The sequence below is a fragment of the Sturnira hondurensis genome, unplaced genomic scaffold (genome assembly GCF_014824575.4).
Source record: "Sturnira hondurensis isolate 20B ecotype Veracruz unplaced genomic scaffold, ASM1482457v3 Scaffold0011744, whole genome shotgun sequence".
In the NCBI taxonomy this organism is placed as follows: Eukaryota; Metazoa; Chordata; class Mammalia; order Chiroptera; family Phyllostomidae; genus Sturnira; species Sturnira hondurensis.
Genome location: NW_028084375.1, coordinates 106,571 through 133,926, shown reverse-complemented (window position 1 = coordinate 133,926; position 27,356 = coordinate 106,571). Strand labels below are relative to the sequence as shown.

The 27,356-nt window shown below is 40.4% G+C and overlaps 1 protein-coding gene and 1 long non-coding RNA gene across 2 annotated transcripts in view; one reads left to right on the top strand and one right to left on the bottom strand.

Moving 5' to 3' along the window:
• LOC118996786 (uncharacterized) overlaps window positions 1-17,128 on the bottom strand; it is a 24,700-nt gene extending 7,572 nt beyond the window's left edge. Inside the window, exons 1-2 of the long non-coding RNA XR_005068551.1 lie at window positions 17,118-17,128; window positions 11,275-11,279 (exon numbers count right to left, since the gene is read on the bottom strand). This is a non-coding gene — a long non-coding RNA (uncharacterized LOC118996786). The remainder of the gene's footprint in view (window positions 1-11,274; window positions 11,280-17,117) is intronic.
• Window positions 11,435-12,283, top strand: KPLCE (KPRP N-terminal and LCE C-terminal like protein). Its single transcript, XM_037060332.1, has one exon. It carries the CDS (start codon window positions 11,435-11,437, stop codon window positions 12,167-12,169), a length of 735 nt encoding a protein of 244 aa, XP_036916227.1. The 3' UTR covers window positions 12,170-12,283.
• Window positions 17,129-27,356: the final 10,228 nt, after the last annotated feature.

Sequence of the window (27,356 nt, the reverse complement as noted above, 5' to 3'; positions counted from 1 at the left end):
GTGAGAATGGCTATCATAAACAAAGCAATAAACAACAAATGTTGGAGAGGGTGTGGGGAAAAGGGGACTCTGGTCCACTGTTGGTGGGATTGCAGACTGGTACAACCATTATGGAAAACAGTATGGAATTTTCTCAGAAAACTAAAATTGGACTTGCCTTTTGACCCAGCAATTCCACTGCTAGGATTGTATCCTAAGAACCCTAAAACACCAATCCCAAAGAACCTATGCACCCCAATGTTCATAGCAGCACAATTTACAATAGCCAAGAGGTGGAAGCAACCTAGGTGCCCATCAGTAAATGAATGGATCAAAAAACTATGGTACATACACACAATGGAATTTTATGCTGCAGAAAGAAAGAAGGAGGTCCTACCTTTTGCAGCAACATGGATGGAACTGGAAAGCATTATGCTGAGTGAAATAAGCCAGGTGTTGAAGGACAAATACCATATGATCTCACCTTTAACAGGAAGCTAAGCAACAAAAGAAACAAGCAAGCAAAATATAACCAAAGACACTGAAATAGAACAGGCTGACAGTGACCAGAGGGGAGAGGGGAGGGAATTTCAGGGGAAATAGGGGTGGGATTTAGAGGAACATATATAAAGGATACATGGACAACAACCTAGAAGGGTGGAAATGGGAGGGAGGGGGGGAGCATGGAGGTGGGATGGGATGGGAGTAATAGACAGAAAACTGTAGTTGAAAAATAATTAAATAAAAAAATTGGAAAAAAATCTTTTACAGTAGTTTGTAATACAGTTCATTTTATAATGTCATTCTTATGGATCTTGAATAGTTTTTATTGATGTGACCTCTAAATATTTCATGTTTAGTAGTTCTTATGTAAAAGGCCATTTCTATTTGTAAATTCAACCCTGAACTTACTTATATATATCCTATGATCAACTCAGAGAATTTTCTGATTCTAATCATTTTCAAATAAATTATATTTTTTACTTTCTAACTTTATAATTGTGCTATTTGCAAATTAAAAGTATACCTGGAGTATTTAACTAGTTAAATGTTATGCAAATTATTGAATAATCATGTATGCAGGTGATCACATTCTTGAGTTTTCCTATTATTTTTTTCTTTTTGTTAGTTATTTTGTTTATGATGCTTATCCATGCAGGCATTAGTGAATGACAAAGGTTTAAATAAAATATATTTATTATAGAATTGAGAGCATGTTGGGCATCAATATTTTTGTGAATTGCAAAAAGAAGACTGCTATCTGTTGATTTTCTTAGAAAACAGAACACTTCTTTATGTACCTGTGATGGTAATCCCTTACAAGAACACAATTTGACAACCACTGAACTGATTCTTGTACACCTGTAAATACCTAGGACTGCCTTGCCTCTTCCATGAAACCTTAACAGATTTCTTCACCTGACATGGATCCTTTCTTTATGCCTAAATTGATCACTGGCTTTTATCTCTGATTTATATACAATCAACTAGTAATCTTTTTTTATTTTTATTTTTTAAGATTTTATTTACTTATTTTTAGAGAGAAGGGAAGGGAAGAAGAAAGAGAGGTAGAGAATCGTCACTGTGTGGTTGCCTCTCACGTGCCCCCCACTGGGGATCTGGCCTGCAACCCAGGCATGTGCCCTGACTGGGAATCAAACTGGTGACCCTTTGGTTCCCAGCCTGCACTCAATCTACTGAGCTACACCAGCCAGGGCTCAACTAGTAATCTTAAAAAAAAATACTGATATGGTACTACCCAGAAAATCAGAATCAGTTGCTCCCCTGTGGTGTCCTGGCAGCATTTTAAAAAGCTGCCTACTGAGCCCAGGCTGGTGTGGCTCAGTGGATTGACAGCCGGCCTGAGAACCAAAGGGTTGCTGGTTGGATTCTCAGTCAGGACACATGCGTGGGTTGCAGGCCAGGTCCCCAGTACAGGGCAACCAGACATTGATGCAACCAGACATTGATGTTCCTCTTCCTCTCTTTCTAACTTCCCTTCTCCTCTCTAAAAATAAATAACATCTTAAAAAATGAATAAAAAGCTACCTACTGAGAAACATGGATTTGCCTTTAGTCATGCCCTGTCTGCTGGTTTCTCTAGTATTGAGGATCTGTGTTACAATCTAACTTCTCAGGTGTCTCTGCTTCTCTCTCCAATTCAGTTTTGAGTTTAGTGAGGACAGAAACTAAAGTTTGTCTGTTTTTCACGGGCCTGAGGCAATGTTGATCACAGATTATAGGCCCAGATGTGGCTGAGGTTGTTTGTTATGATAACTGTTCTTGTAGCCCATGATCTCATCTCTATTTCCATGATACTCTCATTTGAGCTTTGAGTGACATGATTGGGGCATTGCATTAGTAGGAAGAGGTTGGGTGACAGGAGGACATTCCTAGAGAGGTATTTGCCAGGAAACTATTTCCTCAGCCCTCCCCCAATTCAGGCTTTCTCATTTGGTAAAAGAGGTTGTCACAAAGGCAGTTAGTTCCTGGTCCTTCAAGGGAGGGAATGCAAGCTTGGAAATTGGTCATCTTCCTTGTTCTTGTTATCAAATTCATTATCAACACCAGCACAAACTTTGTCACTATCAAACATCTATTTCCTAAGATAGGTGTTTCTAGGAGTGCCTTGTGAGAAGATGAATAAAAATATATAAAAGAATTTAGCTACCAGAGTGAACTTTCTATAAGTAGGCACACCCAACACTAGATTTTCTCATCCTATGTATCTATGGTCTTGGACAGAAGAAAAGATTTTTTTTGCCATTAATTAATTAATTAATTAATTAATTTATATTTTAATTGTTTTATTTGTTAAATCAATTTTTATTTTTCAATTTCAGTTGGCATACAGTATTATAGTAGCTTCAACTGAACACCCCAGTGATTAGACATTATGTAAATTAATGGATCATCCCCCCAGATCTCATAACCATCTGACACCATACATAGTTATTAGGATATCATTAACTATATTTCCTATGCTGTATTTTACTTTCCTGTGACTATTCTGTAACTACCTATTTGTACTTCAAATCCCTCCACTGTTTTTACCCATTCCTCCAACACCCTTGCCATTTGGCAACCATCAAAATTTTTCTGTATCTATGAGTCTGTTTCTGTTCTGCTTGTTTATTTATTTTAATTTTGAGATTCAATTCATTGACAGATATGTATTTATTGCCATTTTATTATTCATATTTTTTATTCTTCTTCTCAAAGAAGACCATTTAAAATTTCATGTAATGCTGGTGTTGAAGACACCAGTGCACATCATAATTAAAATGCAAAAGGTTGAAAACAAAGAGAATCTTTTTTAAAAAAGATTTAATTTATTTATCTTTTTAGAGAGAGGGGAAGGAAGGGAGGAGGGAAAGAGAAACATCAAAGTGTGGTTGCCTATCACATGCCCCCTACTGGGAACCTGGCTCCCAACCTAGGCATGTGCCCTGACTGGGAATCAAACCAGCACGTCTTTGGTTCCCAGTCCAGCACTTACTCCACTGAGCCACACCAGCCAGGGCTAAAGAGAGAATCTTAAAAGCAGCAAAAGAAAAGTGGTTAGATACCTATAAGTGGTTAGATACCCATAAGCTAGGAGGGAGTGACAAATCTTTAAAATGATGAAAAGTGAGGACCTACATCCAAGATTATTCTACCCACCAAAGCTATCATTTAGAATTGAAGGACAGATAAAGTGCCTTCTAGACAAGAAAAAGCTAGAGGAGTTCTTCACCACCAAACCAAGATTGCCTTTCTTTTTATTTATTTATTTTTATTTATTTTTTTAGACTGTGACTTTATTTTTTTTAATTTTTTATTTATTTATCTTTAGAGGGGAAGGGAAGGAGAGGAGAGAAATATCAATGTATGGTTGCCTCTCATGAGTCCCTGCTGGGAACTGGCCTGCAACCCAGGCATGTGCCCTGACTGGGAATCGAACTGCGATCGTGTGGTTCGCAGGCCCGCGCTCAATCCACTGAGCTACACCAGCCAGGGCTTGCCTTTCTTTTTAAAAATAATTTTGTTTTTAACTGTGAGAAGAATTTTTTCTGTACACTCATTTTCTTGTATGGTAAAAAAGCTTACTTTTTAACATGATTACCCCAGTGTATGTGTGCCCACATGTGCACATGCACACACATGTGTGTATGCACAAGAGAAAGATGTACTGAAGGGGGAAGAGGGAGGAAGAGAGAGAGTTGGTGATGGTCAAGTGCTTTCCAGAATGGGTGGGAAGCAGTGGTTGGCCTCACCAGGGGCTAGTGTGACAGGGTCACAGCCTTCCTAGGATGCAATTCTTCTGAATAAAAAAAAGCCTATTTCTTACCCTGCCCACGTGCTTTCAGTCTTTTGCTCAGGAATGAATGAAACTGTGATTATTGCACATGGTTGATAGTGGATAAAAGGTAGGAATACTAGCAAAACTAACAAACCATCAGTTAGTAATTGCTCACATGTGAGGCGCAAGCTTTATTTCACATTAATATTTGCTTGGATGGCTCATTTACAAGATATTTATTGGTTATTTAGTATTTCCCAAGAGCAGTTTTAAGATCTAAGGACATAGGTGTGAACAAAACAGATAATGATTTCTTACTCGTTGAACTTGTTCTAATAAAGGAAGACAGATGACAAACAAATGAATAAGAAAAAATGTGTTATCTGCTCATTCAACAGAAATGTTTTGAGTGTGTCAAGTGCTTGCATATGTCACTGTGGACAAATCAGTGAACACAAGAGATGAAAGTTCTTACCTGATAAAATTTACATTCTGATGGGAAAAAATGGAAAACACATACGTGCATAAAATAGGTAATATATTACATCGTTAAAAACTCTATGGAGCCCTGCCTGGTGTAGCTCAGTGGACTGAGTACGGGCCTGTGAACCAGAGGATCACAGTTCGATTCCCAGTCAGGGCACATGTCTGGGTGGCAGGCCGGTTCCTTGCAGGCCAACTACCAGCAGGGGATACACGAAAGGCAACCATACATTGATGTTTCTCTCCCTCTCTCCTTCCCCTCTAAATATAAATAAATAAATAAAATCTTTAAAAAAACTCTATGGAGAAAAATAGAGCTTAAAAAGAGGAACAGGGCATGCCAGTCCATATGTGTTGTAATTTTAAACGAGGTCACCACCAAGCCTCTCTGAGGTCATATTTGAACAAAGACTTGAAGGAGGTGAGCCAGGTTGCCACATGAGTACCTGGGAGAACATTTTGGGCAGAGAAAAGAACAAGAGCAAAGTTCTCTGAAGCAAGAGTGTGCCTGGAGTGTCAGAGGAACTGTAAGGAGATCAGAGTATCAGAGAGTAGACTGAGGCAGAGTGTGGGACATGAACTCAAGGATGTAAGGAGTAGGGCCATGAGGTGCAGTCTGTGTCTCCCATGGAAAGTGGAGTGAACACTTTGGCTTTTATTGTAAAAGGGTAAGAAGTCATTAGAATGTTTTCAGTAGAAGAGTGGCAGGATCTATTAGTGTCTTCATGTTACAGATGAGGAAACTGAGTTTCAGAAAGTTCAGCAAATTATTCTAAGATCACACAACTAGGAATTTGCAGAGCTGTGACAAGAACGGGGTACTCTACAAAAGATGGCGTAAGTTCGTAACATTGCAGTTGGCTTTGTGTGTGCAGGTCTTGGAGAATTCGAGATAACGAACAGAACATGCATGCTATTTGTGCTGTAAATGTGAATAGAATGGTTGGGAGGGAGGGATCCAAGAGGAGACATGATCCATTGGATTCTATCTTTGGGAATATATTAGGGGAATGTGGATTTCCCTGTATCTTTTTGCATTCTGAAATGCAAAGATGAGTCGATTTCAGTTGAAAATTTCAGGAGGTATTTGAAAGATTAAATGCAATGAAACAGCCCTACAAAGTGGTGAGTAAACCTGAAGGACTAGTTACCTCGTGTGTATTATACAGAATAAATGCATCAGGAAAGGGCCAGCAGGAGGTCAAGGAAATCAGGCATTCCAGGAGAAAGAGGAAAGACATTTGGGCACCAATGTCTCCTGGCTTCTGCAACCAAAAGGGCCCAGGTGCTGGCTTGTCCTGTGTCTCTGGCCAAAAACAGCACACAGAACACTGAGCCAGGTATGGCTGTGTTCTCATGTTTCAATGACTCATAAGTACACACCTGGGAGTCCCTTGTAATTCTTGAAATCACTCTCCACTCCACAGAGGGTACCCCTTAGAAGACTTCATTGGCTCTTCTTGTGGTAGTCATGGTGGATTTGGGGGGAGGGGAGGGAGATAATAAGGTGGCCAAGTAAGGGCTCTCCCTAGCAAGCCTGTCCAATGATCACGTGTTGTAATGGAACATACCCTGGATGGGATTCAGACAGTCCTGTCTGGAGTCTGTTCTGACCTGGCTGGGTAGCCTTGAGTAAGTTCTTTACTCTCCTGTGGACCTGTTACAATGCAAGGCCTGAGTCCTATGCTTTAATGGTCCTTGCTGGCTGTCCATTCTGTGGTCCTACAATATAATGCCTCAGTAATCCAGGAGAGATCCCTGATTGTCCCTGAAATAATGGTGCAGGGATCCTGGGGCAAGTATCAGAGCTGAGCCCAGAACACAGACACACAGACATGGGATGGGCTCTAAGGGAGGGGCCTCTGCACTGTCTTCTAGTCTTATACAGGAAAGAGATTTCTTGCTGGATACAATGTTCCTGTGTCTTTTCTCTTCTAGATGTGTGGCTTCCCACTTCCTTCTACTTCTTTTTACACACACACAAAAAGGACCCAGATTTTGCTCTCAGAGTGTCTCCAGTTGCTGGTCAAAGGAAGCTCCCAGGATGAGAGGAGACCCAGGACCTGTCCTCCAGGAGCAATATGTCAACTTGGGCACCTACCACTCTGCTTTCCTGATTAAGGCTGATGGCACCATTGAATTAAAATCTTGATGGGGTTCATGCCTTGAGGAGCACAGCTTCAAACATGTAATTAATGTCAGGATTTGTAGATGCTATTGCTACAAGGGACCTTTAGGGATAATCTAGTATATGTTTCCTGACTATGAAGATGGTAGTAAGTCCTGAAATGAGCTAACCAGAGGGATTGCAAAGAACTCTTAGAGGCCAGAAGATCTTCCTAAGAAGAACTGCCCATTAGGTGAGATGACCTCTCTCTTCAGGTAGGGGCCAGACAGGTGACGTGTGTTAGTTCCCTCCACCTGAGAGATGCCGGGGTTCTGATTCTGTGAATTCATAAATATCTGTCCCTATTGCCCTATGAATCTACTGGACTACTATTGCATGAGTCTACAAGTTTCTGATTCTATGAGCTTGTGTCCAAAGAGAAAAATAGGTTTGAAGATAACCCTGTGAGTCACCCTGGCACTTGTACCTGTCACCATGCCTTGCCTTCCCAGCCTATAAAATGGGTGGGGCACTACCCACCCACCTGTTTTGGTGGCACATGGAAGCAGCATCTCTCACCAGGGATATTAGTGCTGCCTGAAGATGTCAAACCCTTTAGTGAGAACCTGACTCCACGGAGCAGGAAGTGAGCCAATCAGAGGTCACAGACGGCAAAAGACACACAAATTGGCTACTGGCAGGATGGGCTCTCACCACATGGAGAAAGGAAGCTGGTCTAGGGTACACTGTCAGTGTAAAGCATCCCCATTCATGCATCCACTTATATGTGTGTCTAGTCAGTGGTCCCCAGGTCCTGTGCTAGAGCCAGGTGATATACAGTGAATGCATCCACAGTTACCACCACATGGAATTATGTATAGTCTAGTGGGAATAACTCCATGAATGGTTAGGATGTAGAAATGCACATTTCCTTTGTAGGATAGTCTTCTACAATCATAGACTATCCCAGCAGGGGCCTCATCTAACTATTTTAGGGTAGAAGAGCCATTGACAGATGATTGGATAAAGAATGTCACATATTTATATATATCTATATCTATCTATTTATACATATATATCTCACATTCCATTATATGCATCACAGTGTGCATGTGTATATATATTCATATTCCATTATTATATATCACAGCATTCCATATAATAGAATATTGCCCAGTCATAAAAAAGATGAAATATTGTCATTTGTGACAACATCATGGATCTTGAGCATATTATGCTAAGTAAAATAAATCAATGGAAAAAGACAAAAACCCTATGATTTCACTCATATGTGGAATATGAAACAAAAAGTAACAAAGAAATGAATAAAAAAACAACAAAAAACACATGGGTAACAGACAGCAGAATGGTGTTTACCAGAGGGGAAGAGGGGCTGGGGTAGATACTAAACTCTGGGTGGGGGCACACATTAGAGTACACAGATGTCAAATTATAATTTGTACACCTGAAAGTTATATGTTATTAACCAATGTTACCTTGACAAATTTAATGAAAATAATTTAGAGTGGAAGACTCAGCAGGGCAAAGTGACATCACCTTGTGAGGCAGTGGCAGAACCAGGACAGGGGCTTTGTTCCGTTTGTGCCTTGAACTCTCTCTCTTGTTGATGTGCCCTGAAATGGCTGGCCTTCTAGGGGATTTTCTTCTTGGTGAAGTGGAGCTGTTCCATCCTGCATGTAGGTTAGTAGGCTTCATGACTGTGTCTGTCAGGTGTTGGAAGGTATGTTTTCTAAAACATCATGGATTGTAATACTGGAAGCAGCATGTCGTGGTGGAAAAAAACAGTAAAATTTGAAGTCTCTTATTCCTGGGTTCAAATTCTGAATCTATCACTTCTAGTTATGCGAACCTGGGCACATTTGTTTGTTTACTTATTTATTTGAGGCACTATTATGGGAATAAATTTTAATAAGCTATGTCATGTAAAGTGTCTAGCCCCCCCAAAGATCATCCCTTCTCTCTTTCCTCCATAAAACATCAGGCTTGAGTATTAACTGAGGGGAAAGAGCAGGCACTGAAACGTCCTAAAACCACATTCCTCTCCACTTACACCATCCCCTTGGGGAGAGGGACCAGTGGACTTCACAGAGGAAGCTATGGAGTGTTACAAGCCCACTAGAAGCACTAATGACAGGAGGAAATAGGAAATTTGGGGCAGGATCTCCCCTTCTTGCCTCCACCACATTGTCCAGGGACAGACCTTAAAAGACCTGGTTTGGAGTGGGAAGTGTTTATGAAGTAGTAGGGGCTTGTGTTGTTGTTGTTGTTTTTTTTTTTTAATTAAGGAAACTTTAGAGCATAAAGGTGTATGGATCCTGGGGTATTTGAGGATCCATTAGGAACAAATGCAGAAGCGCCTTTCAGCTGAGAGGCCACAGGGACCATGGTGGGGCCTGGGCTGGCTGATTTGAAGGAATGGCCATTGGGAACCAGTGCTAGACTCAGGAGCAAGATAACTTTCTGTAGTTGGCAACTCAACATAGCTTTGTGGGAAGAACAAGGACGCTGAAACTAGACAAGCTTGGGTTCAAATGATACCCCACTTCCAATGGGATGATGTTGGTGAAATTGTCAGGTCTTTGAGTCTTATTTTTCTTTCTGTAAAACATAGCCTACACCACAGGGTTATTGTGAAGATCAAATGAAGTAACAGATAAAATAGTAAGACAGTTTTTAGTACATAGTAATTTCTCAATATATATAATTTCTACCTCTCTCCCTATATACACTGCACTGGGGAAAGGAAATGAGGCAGAGATCCAGGGACAATGCTATGTCCAGAAACAAGAGGCATTGTATCGTAGTGATTAAGATCATGGCTTATGAAAGCTAACTACCCATACTTAAATTTTAGCTTCAAGGTAAATTCCTTAGTTTCTAAGGTCCTCAGTGATAGGGCCATCTATAAGTGTGTACGCCTCATGAACTATTTGGCAAGTAAAGAGAATTCAACTAAATGTTAGAGTCTACTGTTATTGTTATCAGACAGTGTTCATTTAACTGGACTTCCCCCCCTGTATGGGCTCTTGGGCATCTAGGCATAGTAATGAGATTCAGAAAGATGAGGATAGGGAAGTCATGGGGCTTGAGATGGTGAAGAGAGACAGCCTAGATATAAATCCTAGTCTGGGATCATCAAGAACTCACCTAGTTTCCCAAATAAACTTAGAATAACCTGTCAGCCTATGAAACAAACCATTAATGAGGGCCTTGCTGCCATATTGAGGCAGAGACCACTGAACAAAACTCTTGCTGTGCAGCAGTCCAGACCAGAAAGAGCCACCATGGAAAATCTCAGAAAGAACACACCATTTAGGTTGAGAAGATGCGATTGTAGCTTCTGTCACAGCATATGAAAAATTGAGCCTATAACCACATTTTGGAGAAGTCCATGAAGACTCAAGCAACCTAGAAACAGCTTAATAGGGACAAATCTCATCTCCTAACCTCTAGTACAGGAAGACTGACTTGTTTCATGAAGAAGATATCAGGAATCATTTATCTCATATTCAGGAAAATTCAATCAGGCAGAGACATGCCCTGCCTATGACTTAAGAGCCAGGCACACTGGGGAGGAATCTCACCAATGCAATGCCAGCCCTTGTCCTCGTGATCGCTGGTGCTTCATTCAGATGCCATTAAATTGCTTCACTATTGCCCTATAAAAGGTCTGCCCAATGCCAGATCCTCAGATTACTGACTTCTTCCAGTCTTGCTCCTGTCAGAAAAGAAGGTAAGTCTCTGCACCTGGGATAACAATGTAGCATGAAAGAGAGACTTGCTGAAGTTGGCATGGAAATCTGTGGGGTGAGGATGGTCAGGACTAGGCACTGAGGGCAGCTGCTGAAGGAAGCTGATGGCAGTAGCTGGTAGGAATGAGTTTGGAGGATTGGAGGAGAGGAAGAGGTACAAGTGAGCCATTAGGCCTATGGGAAAAGGGATTTTCAGAGAACTAGGTCACTGTTCTCTCTCTCTGAGTACTGTTATGCCACCCTCTGTTGGGTCCATTAATGAGGTAAAGCGATAGTCTAGCTGATCTAAAGAGCAATGGTGGAAACTTATTCAAATTTGGCCTTGTTAGGGTCTGTCAGGCTCAGCTTTAGACTCATGTTGGCTCCAAGTCTATTGATGTGAAATTGCCTTCCCTGGGCATGCCTGGATGGGCAGGAGGAAGTAAAGCCACTATTGAACAAGTTGATGACAAAGTAAAATCAACAGGAAACAACAATTTTCCAAGAAGAATTTATAATGCAGACACTAAAATGAGTAAGGGGAGGGGAGGCTTAGAGAGTTGGGTAGAAATGCGAACATCACTGGTTCAAGTGCTTCATTTCTCATTACGGAAACTGAAGCCCAGTGGTGAGTGTGACTTATCCAAAGTTACACAGCCAGATAAAAGAACAAGAGCTGAGACTAAGGTGGTTGAGTCCACGTTAATGCCTGGTTCCTAGCTTCTGAGTGCCTGTGACCTTCTTGAAAGGCTATTGCTGCTATAGGTGCCCTGGAAACCTCCCTAGTTCTGATGAAAACTTTCCTTTCAGATTTTTCAAAGTCACAGAAAGATGTGTGACCAGCAGAAGCAGGTGCAGTTCCCTCCATCTTGTGTGAAAGGTTCTGGACTGGGGGCTGGGCAAGGTGCCAAAGTTACTTCTGTGAAAGGTGCGGCTCCGTGCTCAACTCAAACCTATGTGACATGCCAAGCTCCATGCCAGACAACCTGTGTGAAGTGCCCAGCTCCATGCCCAACTCAAACCTATGTGACATGCCAAGCTCCATGCCAGACAACCTGTGTGAAGTGCCCAGCTCCGTGCCCAACTCAAACATACGTGAAATGTGCAACTCCTTGCCAGACACTTGTGAAGTGCCCTGCTCCATGCCAGACGACCTGTGTGAAATGCCCAACTCCCTGCCAGACGTATGTGCAGTGCCCAGCTCCATGCCAGACCCAGAGATACTATGTTCAGTACACTTCTCCTTGCCAGACCTACTATGTTCAGGCTCCTGCAGGTGGCTCAGGCACCCTGTCCTGTGTCCCTGACCCATGCTCTGCTCCCTGTTCCACCAGCTATAGCTGTCTGGCTCCCCGGACCTTCGGAGTGAGCCCCCTCAGACGCTGGGTCCAACGACCCCAGGACTGCAATTCAGGATCAGCTGGCTGCTGTGAGGATTCTGGATGCTGCAGCTCTGGATGCTGCAGCTCTGGGGGCTGCTGCTCTGGGATAGGCTGTTTGGGGATTATACCCATGAGGTCCCGAGGTCCCGTATGCTGTTGTAATCATGAGGATGACTGCTGCTGATAAAAAGAAAAACAGCTTTGCTCCCTAATTCACTGCCTGCTCTACCTTCTAGAACTTCACCAGCCCCTGGCCCCCTCCCTGTCTTCCCAGTAATGTAGAACCTCATTGCTTCATTTCTGCACTTTGCTTCTTTATCAAGGCAGCCTGCCAGAGTTAGCACAACCCCCAAACTTTGGTAAGAATAAAGTTTTGAATGCAACTCAGTGACTTCCTGTCTGTATTTGGTCCACGTTTTTTTCCTCAGAAACTCTTCTGCCCTCCTCTCTTACTCTTTCTTCTCAGCTAGAGGAGAGGTCTGCATGGACATGACCAAGCAGACTGAGCTAGAGCAATTCCAGCAGGGGATCGCTGTGCATTCTAGAATACTGTGAGTACACTTCCTTCTGCAAGTTAGCAGCCTCTGAGGGTGGATATTTCAAGTTTGGGGGTGCTTCTTGCCTGCCCTGTGATTAGTATGAGGAGAGGGTTTGGCCATGATGAGGTCCTCAGGGTAGCACGTTCTCTGAGTGTAAGCAGACTCGAAGTTCATCTTCCTGGATATTTAAGGAAGTATGAAATCAGATCTGCTCAAGAGAATCACTGGATGATGCTCCTACTACTGTGTGAGTGGCTAGAACCAGTGGAGGCTTTGTGGGTTACATTTTCTCATCTGATAGGCTTGTGCTCCTGTGGCCATAGGGTAAAGTCCTGAGGAAAGAGGCTAGGACTCTCTGAAGCAGGTAGACATTTCCCATGTCAGCCCTGGGGACACAGCCCTGGAAGGAAGTGAAAAGTCTCCAAGGTGAAGGTGAGTCTTGTGGGATAAGCATCTGGGTCCCAAGGCCAGTCAGCCTTCCTCTGCAGCATGTCCTTCTCCATTGCTTTGCTAACCCTAGAGGCTTTGGAGTGGATTTTTATAACTAGAAACTGTAAACACACACATTTAAAATATAGGTAGAGGGACAATTGCTATGCAAAGCAGCTCTATGAGGCCTGGGGCATGAGCACAGGAGACAAGATGTTTGGCATACACATAAACAAATGGATGGACAAGAGCAGGCAATCTTGTGTTTGCCTCCAAGCAAACTCTGCTGAGTCTTCCTGGGACAGACACATAATGTCATCTTGACTGTTATGCTGCCTTTGCACATCTAAATAACCTCGGGCTCCACAAATCAGATTGTCCCTCCCTCCAAACTCTTGAACTTGCTGCTCAGTCACTGGACCCCATTCAGAGTTGGGAGCAACCTTGCCCAGGATCATGATTTTCTCTTGTATTGTCAAGTGGCACCTGCAATGTAGGAAGTCAAGTGCTATTTATTCTGCAATTAACATGAACATGTAATGCTTTTTACATTTATTGTTTAAAAATTAGATAAGTGGCATAAACTATGGAACAAATTAATAGTACAGAAATTTATGGATAAAAATTAAAAGTTACCTTTCAACTTCTAATTCTACACTCTTTTCCAGGGATGATCATACTGAGTTTGGATTATATCCACCTATCTTTGTCTAGGAACCACTCATAAATAAATCATACAGCTAAAAAAAATTTCTGAAGTGGTCTAGTTTTTGCAGAGAATGGCATGTCAGAAGACGAGACTAGCATTGACATATCAAAAAATAGTGTAAGGAAACACTTTGCTTTTCAAATTGTACACCTGAGTTGCTGCCCCCATTGCTTAGCAACATGTCTTTATGCTTCTCTGAAAAAAATGGTGAAGGAATCCAGTTCATAACCCATAATATACTTTTAAAGCCCTATTTTCTCTCCTCTTCATGTTTCCCATATCCCACAGCCGCTCAGGAGCCGCTTATTAAACACCCTCAAATGCTAACATCCAGATATTGTGGCTCATTTCATCTCTTTCTTTACTGTCTCTCTCCTCTTTCCTCCATACCTGACTCAAGTCTGGTCCTGGTTGGGTAGTCTGAGTCTATCTGTCTCCTTTGTTAGTTTTCTCTCTTCTTTACCATGATCCTGAGATTCTCTGTTCCAGAGGAAGTGACCCAGGAACAAGAACCTCTCTTTTTTTTCCTTCAGCTGTTACAACTCTCCAGCCTGTTCTTCTGACTGTATCTAGGGAGGGGGCCTGGGATTACACTGGCTATGGGAGACTGAGCAGCCTGAGACCAGGACTCTAGAGGCCCTCATGAACTTGGCCAGTCTGGAAGGTCCGGAAGAAACTTTTAGGTCTGATTTTCACTCATTCATTGATGTTGTTCTAGGCACCATCTTTCCTCTATTGGAGTTTATAGCAAGTGGGGAGAATAAACAATCGAGTAATTCAGTACACCAGTGTTAAGACACATCTGATCAGAGCTGTGAAGAAAGGTTACCAGGTGTCCTGACAGCCTGTACGTGCGCATTTTACCTGGCCAGGGAGATCAGCAAGATTTCTCTGAGAAGGTGCAGCTTAATCCCAAAGTTGAGCAGGAGTTAATCAGGTAGCAGCAAGGGAAGACTTCTCCAGGCAGAGGCAAGAGCACAGACTGGGCTCCATGGGAGGAGGGAGACTGGCAGAGTAAGGAGCTAATGGGAGAAAGTAAAGATGATGCAGAAAGGGCCTAGTGGGTCCTGCTACAGATGGTGTTGATGGAGGTGTCCATGGAGTAAAATCGTCGCAAGATTCCAAGCAAGCAGGTGAAACCATGTGATTTGTGCTTAGTAAAGTCTGTTTTTCTTTGCAGAAAGAAATTTGTATTTTAAAAGTACATAAATAATAATCTAAAAAATTACCAATCGGCATTCATTTACCTGGTTCTGTCCCAGCCCTGTCAGTTGTAACTTGTCTCTGGGTCCAGTTTGCATAGCTGTGAAGTGACAGCTTGGCCTGCACTATGAGTAAGGTGTCTTCAAGTGTCAACAGTAGGTGACCTTTTCCACCCATTACAGACATCTTCACACCATTGCATGATGCTGATGGTCTTATGTCTAAAATGCATGGTTATAAAAGTAGCCTTCATAATATTCAGTTTTGGGAAGGTTTTAGGTTAATCAAAAGTTTTACCATAGCCTGTGTTTTAAACTAAAAAAAAATCATAATGCATTGTTGCTTATGTATAACAATCCAGATTTCCTAACTCTTGGTCCCTCTATAATATTTATATAAGACATACTCTGAACAATTTAAAGAATGATGAGTCCAGAAAGTGGAGCCAAACCCCTGGGATGCTGCTCTCCTGGGATCTCAGATAAATCTCCTTCTACACAATTTTTCTAGAACAGGGAAATTTGCTGAATAGAATTCAAACTCCTCTTCAGAGTGTGTGATATTTTTTATGGTGTTTTCTTTTTCAGGAAAATGCCTATGCAAAAATTACTGAAAAAGGTAGGTTAATATATATAGAGAGATTTCACACTATTTCCCACAATTAAATAAAAATATAGCCATATACATTAATTTTTGTATCTTATAATACATTACACATATGTTATATATGAATGCATATTGATATTATTAAATATTCATAAAAATGACTCAGATCTATTCTTGACACCTACAGAGAAGGGCAGAGGGAATTGCCCTTTATTTATTGAGGGCCTACTATGTACTGGGCACTGTACTAGTAGTCAGTGTGCATGTGAAACTTCTCATATCTGAGAAGTGAGATGACTGATGTCAACCATCTGTCAGGTATGGGGGAGCAAAAACCAGTTTGTGGTAAATCAGGCTTTTGAGTCAGACAGGTCCAATTTCCTGACCCTATGACTTTCGATGAGTTGTATGATGTCTCCACTCAGAGGAAGTGTGTCTCATTAAACTGCCTGATATAGTACCTCGCGAATATCAGGTACACAATGTGTTAAGCCACTTTCTTGTTCCTGGTTGGAGGGGTTTTGTCAGTAAATTTGAAAGGCAACTTAGAGAGTAAGAGACTGACAATCATATCAAATGAAAAGTTTTAAGGGATTCTCATGGTTTGGAACTTTATAGTTCTAAGTTAAATGCAATGAGAGGTTTTCTTTACTGGTAAAAATAATAAAATGTGCAAACTGACATTGTAAATGCCTGTTATTCTCCAGCTTCTCCCATCTCTGTTCTCAACCTTGTTCTGCCACAACTCTTTTTGCAACATTGAATAAGACAGTTCACCTCTTTAGGTCTCAATTTCCTCCTCTATCAAATGAAGTTGGGTGAGACAATCATTAGAAACCTCTTCTATTTTTGATCATCTGTATTTCCAATTCTTTTAATCTACCTCAAAGTTCAGAGAAGTATCCGTCCAAGAAAATAGAAATGCAACATGGTTTGATGGATGACTAGTTCTGTCCCTTCAATGGGAATAAAGCACCCAGAGTGGGCACCCAAATAAGATAAGAGCCTCTCCCCTGGGCCCAGTGCTCGACAAGAAAGGAATATAGGCCAGGTCCTCAGACAGAAATTGGCTAGGAAAATGTCACAATCAAATGTCATTCCTTATCACTGATGTAAGTATCTCCACCCAGCTAATGGTTGCTGAGGACTTGATTAACAAGGCAACTGTGTGGGGCAGGTGGGTGTTGGAGGGGGCTGGGCCACAGGGGAAGACAGAGTGGGTGGAATAATATGTACTGCACCAAAGGGATGACAAACAATGAGAGTGATTAATATCTTCAGAGGCCCTCATGGCCAGCTTCGTGTTCAACTCACATAGATGGTCTTCTGGGACACCTGTTCATCTTAGTTTACTAAACCAGGCACTCTGTTATAACTAGGAACTGGGTCCTATTTGATTTGATGTTCTCAGAGCCTGGCACAAGGTGGTGCTCAATATGTTCGTGTCAAATAAAGAAATGAAACTTCTTTATTTATGTGCCTATCCTATGGGAATTTCCTGGATTGTTTGAATCCAGTGTGATTGCCTAGGGAACACTAGTGAAGACTCATAGGCATGGCTTCTATGGACTTCTCAGTCAGAAAAGGGTCAGTCTGAATATACCTGCTGCTCATTGAGTCTGTCTTGTGCTAAACACTCCACAAACCACACCTCTGACCATCAGACTCAGATACTGCCCTGCCCTAGCTCCTCACCTTACTCTGCTTCAGTTTTCTTCCTACACCATTTTACTATCTAATACTTCATTACATATTCATTTGTCTATCATTTTGCCTTCTCACTACATTGAAAGAAACCTGAAGGCAGGGTCTTTTGTATCTTATTCATTGCTGTACCCCCAGTGTCATGAGCAACGTTTGGCCCATAACATTTAATACATATTTATTAAAAGGATTATTGAACCTCATTTAATCTTCACCATTATCTAAAGGTAGCTACAATTTTTATCCCATTTGCTAGCTGAGAGTGGTGAGCCTTCTAATAAACAAATGATCTAAAGTCACACTGGTAGTAGCTCAGATTTCACTTAGCCTTACTTTGAAGCCTTTGTTCTTAACCAATATGTGTTTCTGCCCACTGTTTAGAATTTGAGCTCCCACATGTGGGCTTCAATGCCTTTATGACAGTTGAGGATCTGCTTCGACCAGAGTGTTTTTTTCAACTTCTCTTTATTTTGCTTTTGTGTTTCCTTTGCACTTCGGGTCTCTTTTTAAACATCACCAATCATAATAACCAAAAACCACAATGCAAAATTTAGTTTTCATACTCTTTTTGAATTACAGAACGATTTCAACCCATTATTTAATTTAAAAAATTGTATGCAACAGGATTGACATCATTACTGCTTTGATATAACAGATGAGAAACCTGAGGTTCAGAGAGGTTAAGTGACTTGATCCAAATGACCAGCATGTGGTGGAGCAGGACTCAAACCGGGGGGTTTTGTACGTAGATCTTATTCTCATTTTCATGACAGCTGTTGTTCACTTGGGTCTCTCCACTTTCTACATTCTTCTGTTTCCTCATCCTCTGTTCCTTGTCCACCTTAATTCTCATGTCTCTCAAAATAAGGTTACTTTTTCTAAGACAAACCTCCTAAAGGCCTGCATTCACATCAGCCCCACAATTGGGGACCTATGGTCTGGAGATACACCAAGGTAGCTGTGGAAAACCAAGGCAGAGGAGATGGCCTTACATCTCAGGAGTTACCTGCCTTATTCCCACACTGGAACTCTCCCATTCTGGTTCCACACTTCCAGGAAAGGTTTATTCACTCATTGGATAAACACTATTGACGCATGTTCTGTCCTTGGGGCCGGGTGCAAGGAGGCGTGCTAAGTGCTGGAAACACAAGACAAATAAGGCATGGTCTCTGCTTTTGAGGGGTTCACAGTCTTTTGGTAGATACAACACATCAAACAGCAAAACTAAAATGATAAGTACAGCAAATAAGGTATTATGGGAGCATAGTGGAAAAACACTCAACTTACCTTGGAGGGGGAAGCTAGGGTCAGGGCAACCTATGAAAAGTCTCTTATGAAATTTAAGCCAGAGATGAGCAATACTTCAGCTAAGGAGGGGACAGTGAGGGATCACTGACCTGAACATGTAGTTTTAGCAACAATTGAAAGCCTAGGATGCAAGTGCCTCTCTTCAGAGATGATCTGTGATGGCTTCTGCCAGAGGACTAGGGGGGGTTCCTGTTCTAGGACCACCTTTACAAGGCAGATGGATGGAGGGGCCTGGAGCACCGAGTAAGTCTGTACAGCTGGTTTCCTTCAGGGATAGCCTTACCGTGAGCAAGCCCAGTTCACTCTGAAGGGTCCTCTGGTAGAGCTCCCACCTTGTGGGGAAACTGGGCTCTGATCTTTGCCTCCCTCACCAAACAAAGTCACCAAAAAAAAAGTTGATTGGTTCAATTTTACCCTTAGGGCAAAAGCAGCTTCCATACTCTGCTATAATCTCTCTAATTTCTATGTTCTTTCATTTTTGTTTAGTTTTATATTTATATTTCTATCATGTGTATGTGTGTATGTATATATATACACATGAGAACAAGAAATATACATGTACATATGTGAATATAAATAAATAGATTTTATTTATCATTTTAATTGTTTTTATTTGGACAGTTTATCAGCATAATATGGCCCAACATTACTGAAACCCAAAGTTTAGGTCAGAGTGTCCTAAATTATGTTCCTATAAAAATAAGTGTAAAAAGGTTCCCATGTTTAAGTGCATCAGGAAACAATGCATTGTTTGAAACATTGCATTGTAATAGCTTCACGTGTGTGATTGAATAATAAAGGGTCTGAGGCTTGCTCCAGAGAAACTTCATGTTTCTGACCTAATTTGACTCCACCTTCTGTGTGCATGTGTACCACTGTGTACCAGTGCAATGTGCATTTACAGAAATGCTACATTAAACACATGGATTATGGAGTAGTTTCCTAAAGAGGATACCTGTGTCCAGCAGTGGTGTGCTTCCCGTGCCATTATGGAATGTGGCCTCAGAAAGCTCTGCATCTTCAAAGATCTGAGCTAGCTTCTCAATAGAGATCAGAAAAAGGACCCACATATTTCCAGTTCTTATGATATTCAAGTTATCACACAGTTTCACATACTTGGGCTGTTTCTGGGTCATTGGGTGTTTGATAGAGCCATCTCATGACACAGTTATGAAATATTTGTTGATGTTTATCACAGATGCAGGAAAAAAACAGTGAGTATCTACTATGTGCTAGACACTGGCTGGGTGTTTTCCCATTATTTACATTCAATTATAATGAATAAAAATTACCTACAGACAGAAACTGATGGGTATCCTCTCAATTCCAACAATCCCTTAATCCCTTAATATTTAATCCCTTAATTATTCCTTAATAATCCCCATAATATTAATCCCTTTATAATATGAAGTGTATCGGGTGAAGTTTATACTGCAAGTACCCCTCAGTGTGTTAGAGTGGAAAAATCACAGATGAAAAAAAACACTGTGGGGTCAGATGCTTCCAGAGTGCCGGTTTATCTTTACTACCTGCTACTTCAGTGAACATTACCTAAAAGTAATATTTAATTTTTTTAAATTGTGGTATAATTGACATATAACATTACATTAGTTTCAGGTAAAAACACAATGATTCAATATTTGTGTGTATTGCAAAATGATCACCACAATAAATCTAGTTAACATTCATCACTATACATACTAACAAATTTTTTCTTGTGATGAGAACTTTTAAGATATACTATAGTTATCATACATTACATTCCCACAACTTATTTATTTAATGACTGGAAGATTGTGCCTTTTGTACCCCCTTCATTTATTTCACCCCCACTGCCTCCCCCACCTCTGACAATCAATATGCTTTCTGTATTTATGAGCTTGGTTCTTTTTTTCTTTCTTTCTTTTAAAGATTCTTATATAAGTAAGATCATATCATATTGGTCTTTCTTCATCTGGCTTATTTCACCTAGCATAATGGCCTCAAGGTCCATTCACATTGTAGAAAATGGCAAGATTTTATTCTTTTATGATGAATAATATTATATTTTATATATATAGCACATTGCCTTTATCCATTCATCTGTTAATGAACACTTAAGTTGTTTCTATATCTTGACCTTTGTAAATAGTGTTGCAATGAACATAAAGATGTATATATCTTTTCGAGTTTTCATTTTCTTCAGATATATATTTGGAAGTGAAATTGCTGGATCATACAGTAGTTCTTGTTTTAATTCTTTGAGGAACTTCCATACTGTTTTCCACAGTGGCTACACCAATTTACATTTCAATCAGCAGCACACAAAGGTTTCCTTCTCTCCACATCCCCCCCCAACACTTATTATTTCTTCTGCAAGTAGTGATAGTTCTACTTCTTTTGATTTGGAAGACTTTTATTTCTTTTTCTTATCTAATTGTTCTGGCTAGGACTTCCAATTCTATGCTGAATAAAAGTGTTTAGAGTAAGCATTTTTGTCTTGTTCCTGATATCAGAGGAAAATCTTTCAACTTTTACTGTTAAGTATGTTAACTATAGGCTTGTCATATATGACCTTTATTATGTTGAGGTATGTTTCCTCTATACCCAGTTTGCTGAGGGTTTTTTTTAAATCTTAAATAAATCATGAATTTTGTTAAATGCTTTTTTCCCCATCTATTGAGATGATCATATGAATTTTATCCTTCATTTTGTTAATGTGGCATACCATGCCTACTGATCTATGGACATTGAACCATCTTTGCATCCCTGGAATAAATCCCATTTGATTGTGGTATGTGATCCTTTCAGTACTTTGAATTCATTTTGCTAATAATTTACTGAAGATTTTAGCCTTTATATTCATCAGGGCTATTGGCTTGTAATTTTTTCTTGGGGTGACCTTTCTGGTTTTGGTATTATGGTAACCATAGCCTTGTAAAAGAGATTAAAGTGTTCCCTCTTATCTATTTCTTGAAAGAGCTTGAGAAAATTGGTATTATTCTTCTCTGAATTTTGGGGAAGTCCAGGGAAGCCATCTCATCCTGGACTTTTGTTTGTTGGGTGATTCAGTCTTGGTAGGTTGTATGTTTCTAGAAATTCATCTATTTCTTCTAGGTTATCAAATTTGTTGACATATAATTGCTTATAGTCATCTCTTATGATCCTTTGGTATCATATAATGTCTTCTCTTTTATTTATGGTTTTATTTAGAACTTATTTATCTTATAAATGAAAGTTTGTGACCTTTGACCACCACCTCTTTTCCTCACCTCCAGTCTCTGGTAACTATTCTACTCCCTGTTTCTATGAGTTCAACTTTTTTTCATTCTACATATAAGTGAGATCATACAGTATTTGGTTTTCTGTGTCTGACTTATATTACTTAACTAAATGTTCTCTAGGTTTATTCACAATGTTGCAAATGGGAGAACTCTTTTCTTTTTTTAAAGATAAATAGTATTTCATTGTGTGTATATGTATATACACAAATAATGGATTAATATATAGGATGCACAATAATATATATTATATGTAATATAAATCACACTTTTCTGGCCAATTTATCTATTAATAGACACTTAGGTCATTCCCATACCTTGGCTGTTGTGAATCATCATTTCTTAGACTTGCTGCCCACAGTTTTTGTTTTTCAGAAAGTTTGTGTTTTCTCATTCATTTCCTTTTTTTGGTGAGTACCTGCTGATGAATAAAGATATCTATGGAAAAGGAACTATATTCTTTATTTCTGGGTGGAGTTATGTGATCATGTATCCTCAGTGAGAACGAGTACCTGACTCTGGAACAAAAGCAGGTAAAATGTACCCTTCATTTATTTTCCAGCATCTTTATGTCTGTGCCTTGATACAAATTTATATTTCTGCAAATATTTTAAAGGAAACAAAGGTATCTTTGTGGTTCGGAGTGGAATGAGGAGAAAAACTCTCAATCCTTCTTTAAAACATATTAAAATGTCTTTAAAAGGGTAGGTTGATCCTCCTTGTACAAGGGAAATCCAGTTCACTTATTATTAAGTTTCATCAAAATTATATTTTAAAATCACTATTTAAAAAGAACTATTCTTCTAGGTGAAATAAGCCAGGAAATGAAAGACAGATAACATATGATCTCACCGTTAACAGGAACTTAATCAACAAAATGTACTAGTAAGCAAAGTGTAGCCAAATACATTGAAATTGAGAACAGGCTGACACCAACCAGAAGGGAGAGGGGAGGGGATAAAGGGGAAAGGGTTTACAAGAACAATTAAAAGGAAATATGGACAACAATGGGGGGGGGCAGAAATTGGAGGAGGAAGGCAGGGAGGGCCAGGACAGTGGGGAGGGATGGGGGAAAAAGACAGAAAATTGTACTTGAAAAACAATAAAAAAATTGAGATTTAAAAAACTAAAAAGAACCATTCTACTTTTAATTATGAGTTTAGAACATGCATATCTATTTTAGTAGGAAATGAATCCTTAATGGTATAAGAAGCAATGGGAACTACTTAAGTTAACATAAATTCATTTTACATAATCATTTTCCTGGCTGAGTCCATTGAACAATGGGCATTTAACCACCACTGATATCAATTCCATTATATTTTTCATTAGTTATAATTCTCCTAAAATCAAATATAATTTTTCCAGTCCATAAGTATTTTTTCTCTGGACTCCAAGAACATTCAGAATCATAAATTCAATTATAGAATAATATGTGATCATTTAGTTCCATGTTAAATGTGGAGTTTCTTACATACAATCACCACATATTACCACCTCTTCCCCATTATTTTCATATTATTATTACTCTAATTATATAGACGTTTTTCACTTGTATACCTCTTACTTTGCACATCTCTATGTCTCACTCTAATACACTATAGCTGTCAGAATGGATCTCTGCATCAGTCTTACCCTGCTCCACCTCTGTTCATGTGCATTGCTCAAACTCTGCCTTCAGACAGTCACACCTTAGTTTCACAGAGAATAGCCTTGCCTATAGTACTCTCTATCTGCTTTATGTCAAAGTTAGTGAATTGCTTCCCAGTTGGGCCTTCTAGATGGTAAATTTTTATAAGACTGTCTTCAAAGATAAGGGTAGTTTCCAAATCTCTCTGGATCCTCCCTATCACCTGATACAATGCTTTGTTCATAGAATGGGTTTAATAAATGGTCTAGAACGAGACACACCTAACTCTCATTCTTCTTCCATATTTATCTTGAGAAGCCTCCACCTACAGTCTCAGTTGAGTCCAACAAGGAAAACAGGACAATGAAACTTCTGAAATATCAGGTCTCCTCAGTGACAAGAAAATCATGCCAGACAGAATAATGTCTATTAAAATACCAAAACATGTGAAATAACAATATTAATCAGAATAGTAGTAATAGTAATTGTAGGAGTAGCTACCACTTTTTGAATTCCAGCCACACATGTGGTACTGTACTAGGTACTTTAGAGGCAATATCTCTCTTTTTTTTTTTTGCTTACAAATGAGAACCATGATCACTATTTTACAGACAAAGAAACTGTAGCTTAGAAAATACAACTTGCTTGAGATGGCACAGCTTGTCTACAGAGTGGTACAAATCCAACCTATATCTCATTGACTCCAAAATTGTCCTTTAAAGCCAATAGGGCTGGGAATACAAGAAAGAAAACTGTACTTGAACAGGAGCTAAATAAAAAATTTAAAAAAACCAAAAAACCCAATACTCTGAAATATTTCCTATTCATCTTTGGTCAGCGCCTCCTTTTCTTTCAATCCTCTGTTCCTCCAATGTCAGTTGTAACGTATCTTGACTGAAAGTTTGATTGCGGTCAGTATCATCCTCATTTTCATTAATTAGCTTCAGCTTTTGAAAAACTCTAATGCAAATCAGTCTTCTGTGAACTGCTGTAGTTCTTTGAATCAACACCACACATCTCATAGCCAATTGGGCATCATGACCTTATTTTGACTGCTATGAATTACAATAGCATTCTATTGTTCTACTTCATTCTATTTTTCTATTCTATTTTTCTACTTCGTTGATTATTTATTTTTTGCACTTCCTGAAATAGTAATCTTTGCCTTTTCTGTGCTACTGGTTTCAAAGTTATTATTAGTTCAGCCTTCACCATTAAAATTACTATTTCTATTAAGTCATTAATGCCCTAAAACTTACCAAATCTAATGGATGCCATCTATAGCATATGACAATGTGAGCACACTCTTCTTTTTTTTGAAATTTCATTTTTTATTTTTTCCAAATCACCATGAATTTCATCTGTGTTTTCAAGATAGGATTTTTAACTTTCTTTCTTAGATGCCTAAATTTTTACATTTTCTTTGCCTACCCACTAAAAGTTGGAATACCCATAATGTTCTGTGCCCAGTTCTATCTTTCACTGTGTGTCTCTCTCTTTTTTAGCATGCTATTTCCTATAGCAAACTTAGTTACTCATACATCTTCAAGTGGTTATTTAATTACCAAAGATCTAATCTGGGTTGTGTGAGATGGAGCCGTTCCATATAAGACTAGTAAACCCTAGCAAAACCTTGTCAGAGGATTTGTCTATTCCCTAAAAAATGGCCCAGCTATGATGTTGCTCAATAACCTTAGTGGTAATTCCTTAATCACAGCAGTTTAACCCTGTGTTTGTTAATTAGTAGATTTTTAAGTAATGTCAACTTAAAGAAATCCACTCAGGTCTTATTTTGTTTCTCTTCACTGTAAGTGTTGACTATTCCTATAGCTCAGTACAATAGCTCGATAATACAGCTATTCTAACTCACCAGCACTTTCAGCCCTCACCTTCAATTTTGAACCAAAAAGTCTGTTAGAACTTCCAAGCTCCTTCACATCTCAAGTTGCTTCTCCCCTCTGATGAGAATACTGTCACCTCAGTGTGTCTACTGTCCTTCAGTGGCCATTGCACTTCTCAAGGTCTTTACTGTCATGCCCCCTATAGATTCTTTGTGGTTCACATTCTGTTCACCTGATCTTATTTCCACAAAACTGTGCTCTCATATATTTCTAGGAACTAAGATCTGGCATTAATGAAAATAATGCATACCTCCCTGAGAAATTGTCTTTCTACAAGGGGTTCTGGAAGCCAGAAGGCTGCCGTGCACCTGCCTGAGCTTGCCTAAGTGTCTCATAAATATCTATCTCCCTTCCTCTTCCTAATATTTAATCTTCATCCTAAGTTTATTGTGCCATATACTATACTATACCAACAATAATAGGAAGATGTGTAAAACATGCACAGCTTTCAAAGGTTCCAAGTTTAGACAGACAAGTGGAAAGACCATGGTACAGCACTGAGGTCCAAGCTATGAGGAACATGAACAAAGGATCAAAATCATATGGCACATAACAAAGTTCATTGCTTACAAAGTCATCCTCCAAGACCATCTGCTCCTAAAAGCAATCTGCATCATTTTTGTGTCACTGATATCTTGCAAAATTCTGGGCCAAAAATAGGCAATACATGTTTCCTGACTTCCTGATACTGAATAGATGAATGAATGCAGATGGAATGGCTCATCTGTAGCAGGCCTGGGGAGCAGCCATCTGGGTGTCTGCCCCTTCCGGGGTACCTCGTGGCCCTGTGCAGGAAAATCCTGAAGCCTCAGGGCAGTGAGTGTGAGAACAGTCACCTTATCCCTGGTTGTGAAAGTGACTGCTCTGCATACATGGGCTATGCCTCACTCCTGGGAAGACACTGGGCTCAGGATAAAAGGGCTCTAGTGCTGAGCTACTCAGTCTCCTTCTCTGACATTGACAGCTCCTGCCTCCTCCACAGACCAGGTGAGTGCTTGCAGAGAAGGCTGAAGGGGGACAGAAGTATGAGGAGGAAGGGGCAGAAGAAGGCAGGGCAAGAGGAAGAAGTCACTGGGGGTGGGTGTGGGGACAGTGTGAGGGATTCTGTAACATGCAGAAGTGCCTAGCTTCTCTCTGTACTGTCTCTCAGTTCATCCTCTCCTGACTTCTCTTGGTCAAGCAAGTACACAGTAAGAAAGAGGCCATCGGGCTGGGAAGGTTGTAGTTTCAGGAGAAGAGGGCAATAGGAAGATCTGCACAGTTGTCCGTGGGGTAGATGAAGAGAGGAAGAAAGAGCAGCAGACACAGGGTCAAACTGCAAAGGTTTGGGCAATAACGGTCCTTCCCTCTCACCCTCCTTCAATAAGCATGCTCAGAGATGATAAGTATCCACCAAAAATGTTTGAGAATAATGGATCCATCATGGGAAGGATTTTGAATTAAGGCCTGTGATGTTTCCAAGCAGTGGGGAAGCCTCAAACAGGGGCTGACTTTAAGGTCCATGTTGGAAGATAGTATCTTTGACTGGAAAACAACAACAACAAAAAAAACAAGAGAGAGCTTTAGTGCAGTCAGTTGACTTCTACTTTGTTTATAGACCTTGTTCACAAAGCAGCTTGTCTTGGGTGAGGATTCAATAAAATCCATGGGAAAGGACACATTTTTTGTGACTTGTGTGCTGATGGATTTTTATTTTCTCCCTAGGTTTGCTGACTTCCCATCTAAAATGTCCTACCAGCAAAGCCAACAGCAGTGCCAGCCCCCTTCCAAGTGTCCTCTCCCTAAATGTCCCCCCAAGAGCCCACCTAAGTGCTTTCCCCCATGCCCAGCCCCATGTCCATCTCCAGCCTCATCCTGCTGTGGCCCCAGCTCTGGTGGCTGCTGTGGTTCCAGCTCTGGGGGTGGCAGCTGCTGCCTGAGTCACCACAGGCGCCACAGGCCCCACTGCCACAGACATCATACCTCTGACTGCTGTGGCAGTGGCAGTCACCAGCAGTCTGGGGGCTCTGACTGCTCTTCTGGAGGCTGCTGCTGACCTCAACCTTGAGGACTTACCACAGCAGAATGGGAAGAACCAAAGGG

Bases quoted from the DNA above. Each gene is read 5' to 3' on its own strand.
- KPLCE (XM_037060332.1), top strand. From the start codon at position 11,435: ATGTGTGACCAGCAGAAGCAGGTGCAGTTCCCTCCATCTTGTGTGAAA.